General features: G+C 37.3%; 1 protein-coding gene across 2 annotated transcripts in view; it reads right to left on the bottom strand.

The window, feature by feature from the left end:
• Positions 1-16,799, bottom strand: part of rbms3 (RNA binding motif, single stranded interacting protein) — a 348,159-nt gene that overhangs the window by 56,694 nt on the left and 274,666 nt on the right. For both annotated transcript variants that reach the window (XM_088928552.1, XM_088928553.1), the window contains 2 exons: positions 9,333-9,490; positions 7,706-7,785 (listed from right to left, as the gene is read on the bottom strand). In XM_088928552.1, the coding sequence (XP_088784678.1) occupies positions 7,706-7,785; positions 9,333-9,490 (238 nt within the window). The remainder of the gene's footprint in view (positions 1-7,705; positions 7,786-9,332; positions 9,491-16,799) is intronic.

The following is a 16,799-nucleotide window of genomic DNA, read 5'->3' on the forward strand; positions in this document are numbered from 1 at the left end:
GCACAGATAAAATCAAATCTGCCCAATGCAAGTCCGTGCAAGAAAAATGAAAGCAAACTGAATGATGTGAATTACATTTGCAACTTCTACAGTACTTACTCTTAAAAACCCCTGAAAGGTGCACACTGTATGATATGATTTTTCAGCCCGTTGAGCTGGTCACAAGTTAGCTATGCCACACCGATGACCCTCTATAAACAAGCAAGTAGATCTTTTAATGGCAGCACCTCAGACTGATGATTAAGGTCCCAGTTAGAACAAATACCATGGATACTGTAGGTGTAGGATGGAGACCCACTGCTGTAGAGAAATGTACAGTACCTTCAATAGGGAAGAGCTCAAATGGTCTTCATATGAGAATTAAATGTTTTGTTGCACAATATAATTTTAGCATTTAGCAGACAGCACTACTCCCTGGTCTATTGCAACCTTGTTGCACACGCACCCAAGAAAAAACGATGGTAAGCTATTTTATAACTTAAAACTTTTATGTCGACGCCTTTTCGTCCAGAGCTCCATCCATTATTATAGCAGACAAGTCAATATTTTAGCTAGTTCAAGTGCACAAGAATTCCCATTATGCTCTCTGCCCAGAAATGCATCATTGCACATCTTTATTTCATTTATTTTGTGGTATATTCCAAAAAAGACATTTTGTTTATTTTGTTAAGAGATTTACCCACGGCTTTCGAGTGTCAGAAGGCGTCACGTCATTTAGAGCATGCTTTTAGCAATAAAATATACGGCAAAGATTAAAGTCAATCATAATGAGAAGCATAAGGGAGATACTTTTCTGTATAATTCAGAACACCAAAATAGCTGATATCAGATTTATACACCAGAAATGAAGTCATATATCATTCCTTGTCTAACACAATACGAATACTGTATATATGAATACCTACTATCAGTGCATTATTGATTTTTTCCAAGGTTTCCAAAGTTGGATGTACAGTATGTAAGACAGCTTCTAGAAATTGCACCAGTAGTGGAAAACCTGAGTAAAATTACATTGAGCTAAGCCTTTAGTATAATGAGATATTTGCCAACTTTCAGGCTTTACCCTTAAGAATATGTATAAGGATTTGGTCGGATACTTGGCATGTGTAATACTTCAGAGAATATTCTATGTTTACCACGTAGCACCATCAGGTAATGAGACCATGTAGCCATATGCTTATAAAACTGCCTAATTACTTATTTACAAAGACAGTATTCATAAGATGAATGTCAAAATAGGTATAAATTACCCTTTTTGACACACAGAGAAGGAAACATACATACAATTCATCCTAAATGTTTAATTATAGTAGTTGAAACTGACTATGAACACATGCATACAGTATATGTCCCTTTTGAGGTGGCTTTCAAATGGTAATTGATGATGATATAAATATGCAGTGAGAAAAGACACGGGAATAAACATCACCATAAAAAACAAAGTCAGTCGCTCGCCAATATTTATGTAAATATTTCCACAAAACCTCATTTTTTATGTTGATGTAAATTAATTTCCAGACATAAATCATGGATGGTCTTATTTAAGGATATCAGCTTTTGTTAAGTGTCAGTACATTTCTGACAGGCTATTGTTAAATACATATACAGGTACAGTAGGTTACCTATAAATTCCAGAAATACAGGAACATGAGAAGACAGCAGAACTGGTACAGGTACAACTACTGCCATGGGTACTTATTATTACTTTTAATGCAAGCTTCATTATTCACTTCAGAAGTGTGTACACATGCACAATAACAGAGTTGGCAGTTTTATAGTGGTACTGCGTAGTGCTGTAGCAGTACAGTAGTTGTGTTGTAGTGGTTTGTATAATTTCACATTGCATGAGAATGACACATTTTGGATAATCTAGAAATACATGGCTTTTCAACATATGTACAAAACACACAGAAATAAGCTTTTTTTACTGCATTTTTAAAAAACTGAATTATAGTCCATGCCTTTTCTTTTTATTCTTGCTGTTGATCTCGCTGCTGTTGCCTCTTTGTCCATAGGGGGGAGCTGTGCTCTGGCGCAGCAGCTGGGGAGTGTGTGCCCTTCAGCCTGATCTCCTGGGGCTCAGGACTCATCGGCACAGCGTAAAGTGAACCAGTAACAGCAATAAGTCTAGTCCAGGTATTTCCTTCGGCTTGGAAATTTATGCTAGGGGAGTGCCTGTGTTTCAGGGGGATCAATAGCAAGGTGGGGGGACTACGATCAAAGAGGTTTAAACAGAAGAAATATTTCTGCTTACTAAAGCAAGCATGAACGGCTTACGGTACAAAGAATTTTGCTAAAGTGAATTTCTGCTCAAGTCCTTGTTTCTATTCCCCCTGACTGAGTGTACATCTGCTAATGTTGCTGACCAAACAAGTGCTCTGAATTTCTACTGTATATCTTTGACAATCACCATATTTAGAATACACACAGGGGTCTCTCTAATGTGAAGGGAAAAAAAAAGTTCAGAAAACCATTAAGCAAGATAAAAAAAAAATTGTCAGGTGTTTCTTCCGATGCCAAAACTCTTTAAGAGTCAGTGGAGGATTCCTGAGAACATCCCAAAACACTCTGAAATCTGTGCTTTGAAATAAAATTCTGACATTGGAAATACATTACAGTTCTATTTAAAACACAGTATTGCCAAAAAACCCAGATGTAGAGTGCTCTTTCAGATTTTGAGTCAACAGTTTTATTTCTTTTACTTCTGTTATGTTTTTCACAAGTACTTTGAGTTCTATTAATAATTCTTATAAATAAAACATGTTGTTACAGACTTATTTGGCTGACACTTTTATCCAAAGAGACTTATATCTGTAACCATTCATACTGTTCGGTATTGTACTGGAACAATTCAGGTTAAATGCCTTCCTTGAATGTACACTAGTGTCTCACTTGGGTTATGAACTCACACTCTTAGTGTAATTATTGTAACTTTTATAAGTAATATTTGAGTTAATTATTATTTACTGTATTATGGTATTGTTGTCACTATGACTACATTATCTTTACTGCACTGCTACTAATAAGAGCAGGAATTAAAGAGACTACAACTGGCCTTTCTCTAATAAATGCTTTAAAAACACTATGAATAGTACTTAATTCTAAGCTGCAAGTAAACAAGGATATACAATGGCTGTGAATGATATAATTATAATTTATTTGCTTAGTCCTTGTCCAGGGTGACAAAGGTCCAGGGTTCACAAAGTACAGTATATAAAAATACAAATACAAATGCAAAAAAGAAATCATTCAAATAGAGCAGAAATTCTAATCCTATTCGTATACTTTTCAGTGCTTATTGAGAAAAGCTTTGCGGTACAAATATCTCTTTTCTCATTATTATTAAAAATGCTTTATGAATAAAAAAAATACATCAAGCTTTTAAAATATTAAAAGCATTGAAATAAAAGAATTGAAATAAAAGATCACAGTAGTAACCACTAACTGCAGGGTAACATTACATAACATTTTTATTTTTTATGACTTTCAATCCTGGTCCCTTTGTACCTCTCTTTTAAGACACTGGTAGGCAAGACTAACAATGGCAAGACAGTATACAGTGCACTGTATTTACTACTGTCGACATCGTTTGGTAGCCATATGCTATTGAAGAAGTGGACTCGGGCAGCCCTAGGTGTAAATAACATTAATCAAAACATCTGCAAGGCTGTTTGACCCAACATACTCATTTGCTCCCATTTCTCTATAGTCCCCGGGCTATTACTGGGTACTGTACATTGGGAAAAAAAAACAATGGACAGTCAAACCTAACCGGCACTTCTTTGGGAAGTGAGAAGTGACTGGAACACCTGGAAAAACCCCACAAGAACCTGGAGGACCGGCACTCCATGCAGGAATAAAATCAGCGACTCTGGAATGTAGTCCTAAACATCATGTCATCATTGCTGCCAATCAGTTAAATCAAGAAATATACAAAGCACAGGTGCATGCCATCAAGAATCACTGATGTTTGTGACATACTGTACTGCATATCCAACTTTGGCTACGACAGTGGCGGACACTGTTTATAGCTGTTTAAAAGACGGACTGCTTCTTGTAAGAACATCCTTAGAAAACGGCCATACTCAGGGTCTTACGATTTACCAACTCGCCCCCATCAAAATGCCAGCAGGACAGTGTTAACAGATTTAAAGAGACTCTGGGATTTCCGTTGTAGGCCGACAGGAGAGAACGAAGTGAATTCAAGGTGGGTGCGTGCTTCTAAAATCATCAAAATCTTGAATTGATGCATTGAATGCATTTAAGAACATAATGTACACAGTATCACACAGTATATTACACAGATGGCCTCATACTATAATGTCAATGAGAAACACAAGTTCTCATTTCCCATATTTATGTCCACCTGTCATGTATACCTCTAATTACTGACCGTCTGCGTTTATTATTTAAGCTACAGTATGGATAAGGACAAATTGATTCAAAGCATTTTTAAGATACAAGTTATAATCATCAAGAATAGTACAGTACAACGCGGAGGATATATCCACCGCAAAAACAAAATACAGATATGATTCAAAAGAACCTGATTCGTACAACAGTGTGATTTACAAGGTGGATTAATGTAAAGAACAGAAACAGTGGAGGGAACAAAATACAGGGAGAGGATTTCCTCATGTTTAGCCCCTATAGATTTAATAATGGAAATGTATTCACTAAAAAAGTACAAAGCCTGGAAATTCATATTACAAGCCGTGTCTCAGACAGAACTTGTAAGCCATTCTTTAGCGATATTATAATAAATGGAGAGGAATGACTTTTACTACCAGAAGACCAAATGAAACTCAAAACAAAAACAACACATACTGTAAATGGTTTTATATTATAGCAAAGTGACATTTATATGATCTGTTTTTAAAATTTGCTGAATCCAATGCCTCAACAAACCATTGCAGCTCTAATCCTTAATAAAATCACACTGACGCAGCTCCACAAACACATCAGTACCTCTAGGGTTGCAGGTCAACAAACCAATTCTTCGAAAAAGCACCGCTGCGCTTCCACAATAAATTATTGACCAAACCTTTTATTTATGTCTGCCCGAAGTGATACCTCATATCACAGACAGTTTAAAACACACCAAACCACAGATGTAGCCTCCTATTGTGAAAGTTATGACAGACAGTGTTGTGTGGGTCTAGTGATAGATTTATGGGTGACATCCACTGTGACTGATGAGCCATTTAACAGAATCTTCTGTAGGGAGCTCTCAGACCCTGATAGCTCACTTTCCCCATCTCACTCAAAATAGATATAGGGCTCACTATTTTGTATGTCACTGTCTGCATATCATAAAAGCTCACTCCTTCAGAATAATGCATAACTACAAACCACTCAATGTGCAGTGCTGCTGCCCAGGATGCATAAACCATTGTATTGATTACAGAGGTAATTTTCAATCTGGAATGTACTGTATATAACTCTACTAATGTGAGCACTATACTGACACTGTATAGTATTTATATACTGTATACTGTACTTGCATCTGTGTACATATTTCTTTTGTCTTTAGGTATTATATTTCTCTAGGTATTATACTGTATAAGGTATATTACATTTAAATTGTGGAATCGGGGGTTTCATAAAATGATTGGAAATAGCAGTTTTGTATTTCATGAAATGCTAAGTCTATGATCTCTTTCAGTTATCGAGTCAATTTATTTGATGATATTTGTGAAATCATAGTTATGCATATCATTTCGTAGAACTATGGCGACAAGGAGCTATTTTCAGAGTAATTTCGTCCCAAAGTCATTTTTATTTACATTTGCATTGCATTCAGTGTTGTATCTCCCATGACTGGAAACAGTATTAAGATGTCAATTAAACGTCTGAATTCGATTTCAGAATCGGAGGCCATCTTCAGTAGTGTCTGATTTACAAGCTATTTTGCCTTTCTAGCACATTTCCAAAATCATTTCAAATTTCACGGACAGACTGAAGTCAGTTTGATTGGCAACAGTGAATCAACGTTTCGGTCTCGATCTTCTACAATTCGCTCAGGCAACAACAGTACTGTACTGAGGGTGGCTGGGAGCAACCCGTCCGGCCTACACTTTCAAAGTAAAGTAATAAGTCTGCTGATTGAAGCCAGTCAGCATAATTGTTGATGGCTGGTACAATATATCCACCAAAATATTTTAAACAATACACGAATATTGTAACATATAAACAATATATGTATTTGGGGGTGTGTATAAAGAATATGTATCAGAATCCAATACATACAGTTTTTTAAACTGTCTGTGCGCTGTGCTTGTTGGGAGCATTTTTGTTTAGTTTATATCAGTTTCTAAGTTCTCTTTCATTCATATTATGCTGGCCCAGTTAATTACAACTGACGCTTCTAATTGCATTTTTTGACTTACCATTCATCCAATCAGCCATAGCATTATTTCAGGCATTTGAAAAAGTATGTAAATACTGAATATAAATGTATTGTAAATGGGAATACTCTTTATATAAATAAAAAACAAAATACCCTTTTATGCAGGTATCTGTCAGTACTTCTAATAGAACATTTAAGGTACTTTGTCCAGGTGTATTTGGCATTAGAGAGTTTCGGCTGCACAAAATCTGTTCTACATTATCGGAGATGCTTCTCTAATTTTACCTTACAGTCTCCCTTTTACAACAATCTCATTTCATCTCATAACCAATACAATGTATTGGTCAACCAAATGCAGTAAACATTCTGACAAGCTAACATTTTAAGGTGTACGTTAGACAAAGATGGCTAGCAGGATCTTATACTGTATGTATAAATATATCTTCTCAAGTACGTCAGTAACATATCACAGTTTCCGAAGTGTTTGGCTGTAGGCTGGAATGGGTACCATCTCTAGGCTCCTGCCTTTGATTCATGCCTGGAGAGCCTTCTGCGTGGATTTTGCACATTATGCTATTGTCTGCCTGGGTTTTCATGCAGACATGCTAGTGAGGTTAACGAGGGCCTCGAAATCATCCCTGTCTGCTTGTGTGTACTGTTCGTGCTTGACGATGGACGAGCATCCCATCTAGGGTTCGAGCCCCTGTGCCCTGTGCTTCCAGGATCCTGATAAACAGCCCGTTCACGGAATAAGTGGCTTTCTAAACAGAAGCTCTCTTTAGAATAGAAAAGAAGATAATATACAACCTATATCCACATAATAAATGTTCCAACGTAATTTAATTAAACTTAGAAGGGAACTAAAGATATAACATTCAACTGAGTAGCCAGCAAAGGTCGTAGCACATGGGTCACTTACATTTACTCTAATGCGGGTTCATGTCATGATTTAATACCTTCAAGTCACAGACCAAGTGCCGGAACAATAGGAAGTAAAATAGGACTATGAAAAAATGATGGAACATGTCCTTCCACGCATCTAATTAACTTCCATGTGAAGAGGTTCGCTGTATTTTACTTTCATTGAAGTCTTCTTCAGGCAAGGCACACCCGTTTTAACAAAAAACCACTAACAATCAGCCCACTCCAGACACAAGTTTAAGGAGATGCTGTTAATCCCCTTGTTCTTTTTAAAAGACAAAGTGGTAAACAGACAGGATTCCTTAATTATGAGAAATTATTGCTAGCATGACAAAGTGTAAATAAATTCTGTAGTGAAGCAAAATGCTGAATTCTTAATAATTAAAAGGAATTCACGATGTAAAAATTTCCATTAAAAAAAACGATGAAACTCACCTGGAACACCTGGTGGGGTTTTCAGGTATTTTCCATTAAAATGTTGAATCACGACTTCACATTTCTCAGTCGACTCCATTCTAGAAAAGGACAGTTATCATTAGTATTATTCAAAGAGCTCCCCTAGATTTTCATAATTCAACTGATTTTTTTTTTCAGACAGTGTGATATCAAACCAAACCGTTCAAATAATTTTCTCTCCGTAGTTCTTTTTTTGAAAAAATCTCTATTTTAAATTTATACTATTATAATAGCAGAAATATCTCTTTTTTTTACTATTCATAAGCTCCAAGAGAATTACATTTCTTTGCGTAATGCACTTGGTCCCTGGAGCAAGCAGAGCTTCAGCACTCTGTTGAGTAAGTATTTGTCAGATGAAATCTTCCACAGGAAATGAAGACTAGTCTGTGTTGGAGAACTCTATCTACAGTATATTTCCTGTAGGCCACCAAGACTTTAAAGGAATGGTAAAGATTTAATACTGTATAGTGGATCATATAGTGAATTTTATGTTGTTGTTTTTGTAAACAAGGAATAATAATGTCAAACAAAAAAAAAAACAGGGTCCCTGGAGAACAGGCCTGAAAGCAGGTCGGGTTTTGCTCTCGGAAGATAAGATCCATTGTAATGGCCAGTACACAAGGCGGCGTGCTCCGATTTGAGCAACGGAGGCATGTGCCCATTTTCATCTTGGATTTCACGACGAGCAAAAGTGAAGAGTCAGACGGACACTATCTCTAATCCGGAGCACGAGTCACTTCGTAATTGGTATCTCCTTCTTATCGGCCCCCACCTGCAAAGGCGGAATAACAGGGCTCGTGATGTTTACACTTCTGTCTCGGTGTGGTGGTGAATCTCTACAGCTGCACTCATTCTTCCACAGCTCCACCTCCGCGCACACGGGGGTCTTTTGGAGAAGCAAACCTCTAAGCAGATATTTGCTTCAGCAATAGCCTAATTAGACTGCTTTGGCGACCAGTCCTGCAATAACTCAGCCAAGGGAAAATCCACTCAGAGGAATAATCATTAATGACATTAAGCATTCTTGTCCGAACGAATTATCCACTGAATGGCCATAATGGATTCTGATAACAGTAATGGATAGTGCAAAAACACTTAGGTAGTTTACCCTTTTAAATAGTCCTTTCTCCCTTAACATCTGTCAGCTCACAGACCATTCTGTACTCAATTACTTCTTTTCCCTGCTGGTTTTGGTCTAAACAGGTGGTAGAGGGCTGTGTGTTTGCTCACAGAGAGTATGGGCCACTCACAGAAAGATTTTTTGTTTGCAGAAAAACATACATGGGAAGTAAGTGTAGATCAGATTTATATACTGTACTGTATATACTACATTACATTAAAATTGAAATAATAAATGCAATGCATTCTGAAAAAAAAAAGATCATTGTATGTTATTACCTACAAGTGATATATTTTTTCATTTGGTTTTGGGATTTAATGGGGGGGGGGGAGTGTAACAATTAAATTAATTTAATAATAAATTAAATTAATATTTCAAAAGCAAACCCACAAAGGCCACCTGCTTAAATGCATAATGTGATACATCCATGCTTTCGACCACTTATATCATCAAATGCCGAGAAGATAAAAACTGCACATATCAGACCTGGCAAAGCCGACACCTCTGCTGATCCCATTGGCATCTCTCAGTATCCGTGTAGAGATGACGTGGCCGAAGGGCTTCAGCATGTTCTCCAGCTCCTGCTCGTCCATGGAGATGGGCAGATTTGAAATGTACAGGTTTGTGGGGTCTTGTTCCTGTTGCTGTTGAAACAAATAACAATAATAAAAAAACACTTAAGAAGCAGCCAACAATCGAATGTCACATACTGTACTAGATATAAAAAAAACAAGATCAGAGATCAGAGAAGTGTTTCACTGCCATCAATTCCTGCCAGGATAAGGCCACTATACACTTTGAGGTCAACTCACATTAAACTACGTTTTAGTTGATAATATTCATGATAATGATGCTGTGTGTGGGGAGGGGAGTGGTGAGCAGCAAAATGTTTAAGCAAGAGTGTCGTGGGATGGAAAAGGTTAGAACCCAGATGACTACAGTATCCCGACCTAATCTGCTTCACACACGGAGTGATACAGTACTTTAAATAAGGCTGCATGAGGATAGATAATTTAGATAACCAGTAGCAGCTAATTAGAAACTGTATGTAGGACCTCTTAAATTAAGGAATTCTTTGTATGTTTCAAGTCATAATAGAAATAAATAGCACAAAGCTAAAAAATTAAAATAAAAAACATTTAATGTCATCCACAAACTTGGCTTCGGAATAACCAGAAATATTTGGGAAAAGGGGCCTCAATTATTCATCATTTCTGGCACTTTCACACCTGCAAAGAAATTCCACTAAATTACTGTAGAGGTCACAGAATCCTTACGGCAGTCAGCAGTGTCATGCTTATTTCAGCGTTTCTGAAGAACACATCAAGTTCAAATCTAGCCAGCTCTTACCTACGTATTTCCTCTGTCTAGAGTGCATGATATCTTTGGCTGTCGAACAAAAAAAACCCATGGAATCTGATTTGTACAAACATAATGCAGTCTTTCACACATCTGCCACTATTTCTGTGCACTGCAACATGTTAGGGCAGTGTAACCGTGAGCCAGCTCGGGTTAACTGTGCAGTGTCAAAAAAGACACAAGTCATCAGTGATTTATAGTTTTTGGCACATACCTGTACATGTAATACCGCAGCCTGCTTTTAGACTTGTGTAATGAATTGTTTAGATACTGCTGAACAGAAATCGGTGCTACGTGTGTTCGATACAGTAACTCTAACTAGTGAGAAGGCCCTGGGTCAGCCACCCGAACCCATTAGATCTTGGAAACTGAGCAAGGCAGGGTCCGGTCAGAATTAGGATGGGGGACCTTGAAGAGAAATCAGATTGCGGCTAGTGGTGGATCCATAGAAGGATTTCCAAAAAAGTAGTCTCCCCCAATAATGTCCTGGGACACTGTGCTGCATGAGAGCAGCTACCCTTTGGTTACGTTAACTGAGGTCCTCACTGCTTGCAGATTAAAGATCCAGTGCTACTGTTGGTAAAAGTAAGACATGTTAACTCCAGTGTCTTGGCTAGATTTGCCTCTTGGCCTGTGCAAACTGGCCTATTTAAAGCTCTCCCTTTAGCTTTTTAGTTCTCTGTCTGATCTGCTGTGTGGAGAGTTTGCTGGTGCACAATGGCTGCCACATATCACCCAGGTGCTAGATAAAGTGGGTCCCGTCCTGTACCATATGTAAAGCTCATTTGGGATGAAAACAACAGCACTGCAAAGAATTGTTAATATGTTATTGTTATGAAGGAGTTAGCTTTTTATTTATCATTGGTGAATGCAGCAACCCCATTAGATAAAGTGGCTGGATACACAGCAAGACGAAGAACACAGTTTGACAAGGAAACTGAGGTGCTTTACAAAGTGACAAATAAAAAGAATCGTCCTTATAAAACCTTGAAGCTCATCAGGTCACCCATGGCCTTATTACTTTGTGCAATCTGCATTGTATTCGCTCTTGTATGACAAAAATAAGTATAGGTTTTAGTATAGCTCAATATTGGGGTTTAGTAAATGTAAAGAAAAGCATTTAGCCCATGAAGTGGGCAGGGTGTGGTCGTGAATATATTGATGAAGCAAACAGACGTCCTGGAAGTCTGTCCTTGAGCTGTCCTAATACTAATTTGTATTTAATTACAAATACAAGAATATTTTAGGATATCGTTTACCACTTTCTTTCACAGTTTCAAACACAGTATTGGTGTGAGGGATAGTTAGTGCTATACATGTTACAAAGGAAGACATACAGTAAACGGTCTTTTATGACGTCTCCTCTCAATTAGGACCTTTACAACCACTAGACTAAGTGAACCGAAGATATTATGGAGGTGGGCCCATGCGTGCTGAGCATGAAAATAAATGCTATTATTTGGATGGTACTGCTTCTCTAAGCTCCTTATAGCTGTATAATTGGTATCTGTACTGCACTAAGGATTGAAACTCATTAAAAGGCATTTCTTCACACAGCACTGCAGTGAATAATGAATCTTTAAGCCAGCAGAACTGCCCACTCTTGCTGTTTCACAGGTAATTAAATTTAAAATATACGAATACTGCCACAGAACATTTTCATATCTATTTATTTGACAAATCCTCTTCTCCTAGAGTTAAAAAAAAAGCGATCTAGTGCATCACTTTACTGAAACAGTCAAGACGACAGTTACTATTGGTTTTTGATTTGTATGCAAAGCGGCTGAGAATTCATCTGATTTCTCTGATGCACTGGAGCAGTGAGGTCTCATGGGCACCTGTCACTTCAGGATGTGTCAGGAAAAATATTTCTGTAGCAACATGATTTAACTTCTTTGCCCGAATTGAAAAGTGCAGGCACCGCAAGTCGATTAGAAGATGCATCTTTATGTTCATCTTCTGAAGGGCATGGTAGAAGCCCTGATTATAAAAGAGGGCATCGTTTGTATTTTTTTTTTCTGTAGATGAATAAAGAAAGTAAATTAAAAAAACAACAGACAGATGTTTTCCTTTTTACTTTCAAATGATGCATTACTATCACATATCTAGTCCACCACACAAAACCTTCAATTCACTATAAAATTATTTCCATTATCATTGGTAATGAAAGGTTCCTCTTGCAAATTCTTTATAAATGGGTCAATTTTTAATATAGTCTGTAAGTGGCATAAATCAGGACTGCTGGATATACAGTACAGTTTAGACTAAAAGAAGCACGACATTTTAAAAAAGGATACTGGTTTATATGGGGAAAAAATCATTACAGACCATACAGAAAAAGTTGAATTAAGGATACCGAAGGATTTGCTCATTATATTTTGAAGTGTAATGGAGAGACATACAGTAATAATCTTTCTCTGCTCTCATTTCATTGTACGTTATAAAGCCTGAAAATATCAGTTTTGAAATTGAAAGGCTGGAAGGAAAGATTTTAAATTAGTTCAGCAGAACAAGTAGTGATAGTCAAGGCATTTTCTCATTGAGATTTAATTTCTTTAACACAAACTTTCTACACAGAGTGAAATAAGTGAATCAATAATTGAAAAATTAGCATGAAAGCCTGTAGATTCTTTTCAAAATGACCAATGACAAAAAGGTTAATTGAAGCCTTAGGGAAACGTATTACTTAATGATGAGAATTAATAAACTCTGTTTCCAAAAGGAAATAGTCTTTAGCTCGATTTTTTTACCTAGGTGATTTTAAAAATGAATGATGGCCATCATCAAAAAATTTCTGAGCCTGCTTAAATGACTTAATTCTACACATCACTCATATATTGCAAACTCATTGTCTATGAAACAAAAAACAAATTAATTTCTTAAAGTCCTGTTTGGAATGAGGTGACAATTTCCAAGCAAGAAATTATCAGGAGTGACCATAAGTATTCATATTTGTACATGAAAACCTCTTTGGAGAATTCTAAGAAAATATATATCAAACCAGATAACACAGATAGTTGGGCTGTGCTGTTAATTGTGATACAAAGTAGTACACAAAGGGTCATTTGGGTTACTGGACTTTGCTCATTACATCAACGGGCTGTTTTTATTAATTAAAAAGAAAAGAACCTCTCATACAGCAGTTTTTTTTTACATGGCTTTTTAAAATAGATTTTTTTTTAAGAAAGTCCAGATAAAATCTAATTTTATAGCAATGAGAACAGCCCACAATATCCAAATATTGTTAATCTTTAACGAAATAGAATTTGGAAGTTTAAGACATATCTTACTGTACATCTTAGGGATTTTCTTGTTTGAGCAAGTTGAATAGCCAAACGAGGTACAGAACATACAGTACATCTGTGCTCTGTAAAAGCAAATCACTTTGAGAGTAAGCTTACATTTTTAAGACAGAATTAAAGCAAACCCAAATCTTGAAGCAAAGTTTCACCCGTGGAAAGACCCACAACCACTGATTCGTCTCCTGTCGCCGAGTAAAGAGAGCCGGGCTCAGAGATCGATGAGTTAATGCCGCACAGGTTACAATTAAGACCCAGAAAATCCCCGACTGACAAGTCTGTTGATTTGACATCCGCCGTGACTCTCTGAGAGTTACTGAGAGAGAGAGTGTTGGAAAGCGAGCTGCAGGGAGGGCGAGGGGACTGAGAGAATAGCGAGGGGGGGATTGCACCATGGTTACGGTAACCTCCCAGCTCTAACGTCTCCGGTTTAACATGTCAGGAGTCAGGGAATTATAAAACAAAAGTAGCATAAAGAACCGTCAATCAACGGAGTCTTTGATGTGCTCCTTGCTCCAGAGGCTTTATGTTTTCTGAATGGAAAGATCAATCACCACCACTCTAAAGCTTTGTTGTCAAACATATCCCAAATACTTCCCCTGTGCTGTAGATCACTCTAATCAAAATGTTAATATTGTGCTGGATGGGGAGAATGTGATAAATGAATGGGATTAACTGAACACATTGTGTACTTAATGATTTTTTGTACTTTTCATTGTAACCCTTTTTTGCCTTGCGTTATACGGTGTAGAACCTATTCTTGTAAAGTTACTGCATTAATACAAATTGCAAAATATTGCCCAAAATAAGCTTCTTACTGTGAATATTAGCAATACACCAATCATTAGGTCTAATGGTATACTGTAAGTTCATTTTTTAATTTAGGGTTTATCATTATGTTATGAAAATCTAAAATCTTGAAGCAGATCAAGAGGTGTAGTAAGAACCTATGAGAGCTGACCGAGCTCTCAATTTCCTTTAAATATAACCAATAGGGGATCTCTTTTATGGCCTGACTCATTACCTGAGAAAATACTACTACGGAGGGTAAAGTGTCAAGCCTGCGGTCAAGTTTGCATTTTAAATGTAACAGATCACTAGAAATGCCACCTGGTTTTCAGATAAAATCTGGTACAGCAAATTACACTCGCTACATTGATCTGTGTTGGCAGTAAGTAAAAAAACAAAAAGAAAAATGGAAAAGTCATGATTGCACAAGTGTTCAAACTCTTGGCAGCGGCAAACCTGAACTAATTCAGGAGTACACATTTACTTTAATGACACACAATAAAATATACTGTATTATGCAGTAAGATATTTCAGAATAAATTCACCTATACCCGTTAGGTTGCTCAGCCACAGTGAACTCCAAGCAAAGATTCAACCACTCAGACCAAAGGGCTTTCAAAACAACTCGGGGATGAAGTTGTATAAAGGCACAGTGAAGGAGAAGGGTATAAAAACATTGCAGAGACCCTTAATATCTATTTTTACATGGTGAAGCAGATCAATGAGGAACGGAAGATACCCAGACGGTGTCTAGATCAGGCTGTCCTTTCAAACTGAGCAGCTGGGGAAGGAGGAATCTGGAGAGGGAGGCCACTGTGAAGCCAGCTCTAAAAGAGCTACAACATTCAGTGACTGAGATGGGAGGAACTCTGCATGAGTTTGCAGTGTCCTGTTCACTTCACAAAGGGGGCTTAAGCAGGACTGAAAATATTCATAACTGAATATGTTTCTGTTCTTCTCCTCAGCAGGGAGTGGGAAGCTTGTCAAGACTAATGGAGATGGAGCAATATCCTGGCCAATCTTAGAGGAAAACCTACAGCAAAAAACTCACCTTTCAGTGGGATACTGATCCAAAGCACAGGGCCAAAGCTACACTGGAGTGGATCAAGAATAAGAGGAAGTGAATGTCCTTCAGTGGCCCAGTCAAAGTCCTGAACCGAGTCCTGTCGAGGAAAGACTTCCTCTTAAGAGTGCGTAAGAAAGAATTAGAGCAAATTACACAAGACTGGGCAACAGCTGCACCAAGCCCGTGGTCAAAGCTGCTACAGGCTGACTTATAACTTCCAGCTGTAACTGCTGACAAAGGCGCCTCAACCAAATATTGAGTTCATGTGTATGAGCATTAATATATATATTCATTCTTTTTCTTGAGCTTTTGTTGACATTTCACTTAACCTGCCCTTCAAAGTCTTCAGTTTGAGCATTCAGATTCCGACTGAAGTGTTAATTTTTAAAAAATGTACTGTATATGCACTGTCCAGCACAGGAAGGGCCTGAATACTTTTGCAAGGGTCTGTATATTTAATGTACAGTATGCTTAATGCAGTCTGTAATATAACTATTAAAAAATGTAATTTTACTATTTAATATATCTTAATGCCTGAAATGCCAACAAGACACCTGATGTTGACAACATACATTAGGCAAATGTATAGTCCATTTGTAACTAAACTGTAAATGCTGATAAGCAGAACATAGGGCAACAATATCCTCTTTTATTATGATGCAAGACATCAGAGGGACCCAAGAGTATCACAACACAAAACATTGATGACACATGACTCTTCATTTTTGTCTCAAGAAAGGGGGATGCTTTACTCTTTTAATATTAATAATAATAATAATAATAATAATAATGTACATCCTGAAAAGCATTTATTATTGCGCACCAAAACAAGCACAAGTGTATTTTACAGTGCCGTAAATAAGAAAAAAAAACTAGCAAGATTTGAAAAAAAACCCACTATACTAGAAAAACACAGTAAGAAGACACAAATTTCAGCAGACGAGATTCTTAGGATGTTTCGCAATACACTAGATGTGGTATACACTAAGATGATTTTGTGGCGGTAGTTAGCTTTTGTTTTGCCCCTGAAGATAATATTCAGATAAATTCAGATAACGAAACTAAAGAAAGGAGCAGCTCACACGGCTGTGAAAATGTTGACTTTCTTTTGGCAGAGTTCATCTGCACATCATCCTGTGTCGTCCTCTCTATCCAGTATCACCACGAACAGCTTGTGAAAACACACTACTGGCCCACAGACAGTGCAGCCCAGCCTCGCGATTGTTTTATTTACCCTAATTAAAAGAGGAAATGAATGCAAACTCAACAGCAAGCCAATCCTGAGCCAAGAACCATTTCCAGGAGAATCCGAAAGTGCCCATCTGTAAATGGCCAAATCTGACATGAAATATTAAAAAGCCGGTTTTATCTTATTACAAACCCTGCAGCATTAAAAGCAGAATGGTGGAAATGTACTTGTGTCGAAATGTACTCCTGCCA

Source organism: Atractosteus spatula, chromosome 12 (genome assembly GCF_055471065.1).
Source record: "Atractosteus spatula isolate fAtrSpa1 chromosome 12, fAtrSpa1.hap1, whole genome shotgun sequence".
Taxonomy (NCBI): domain Eukaryota; kingdom Metazoa; phylum Chordata; class Actinopteri; order Semionotiformes; family Lepisosteidae; genus Atractosteus; species Atractosteus spatula.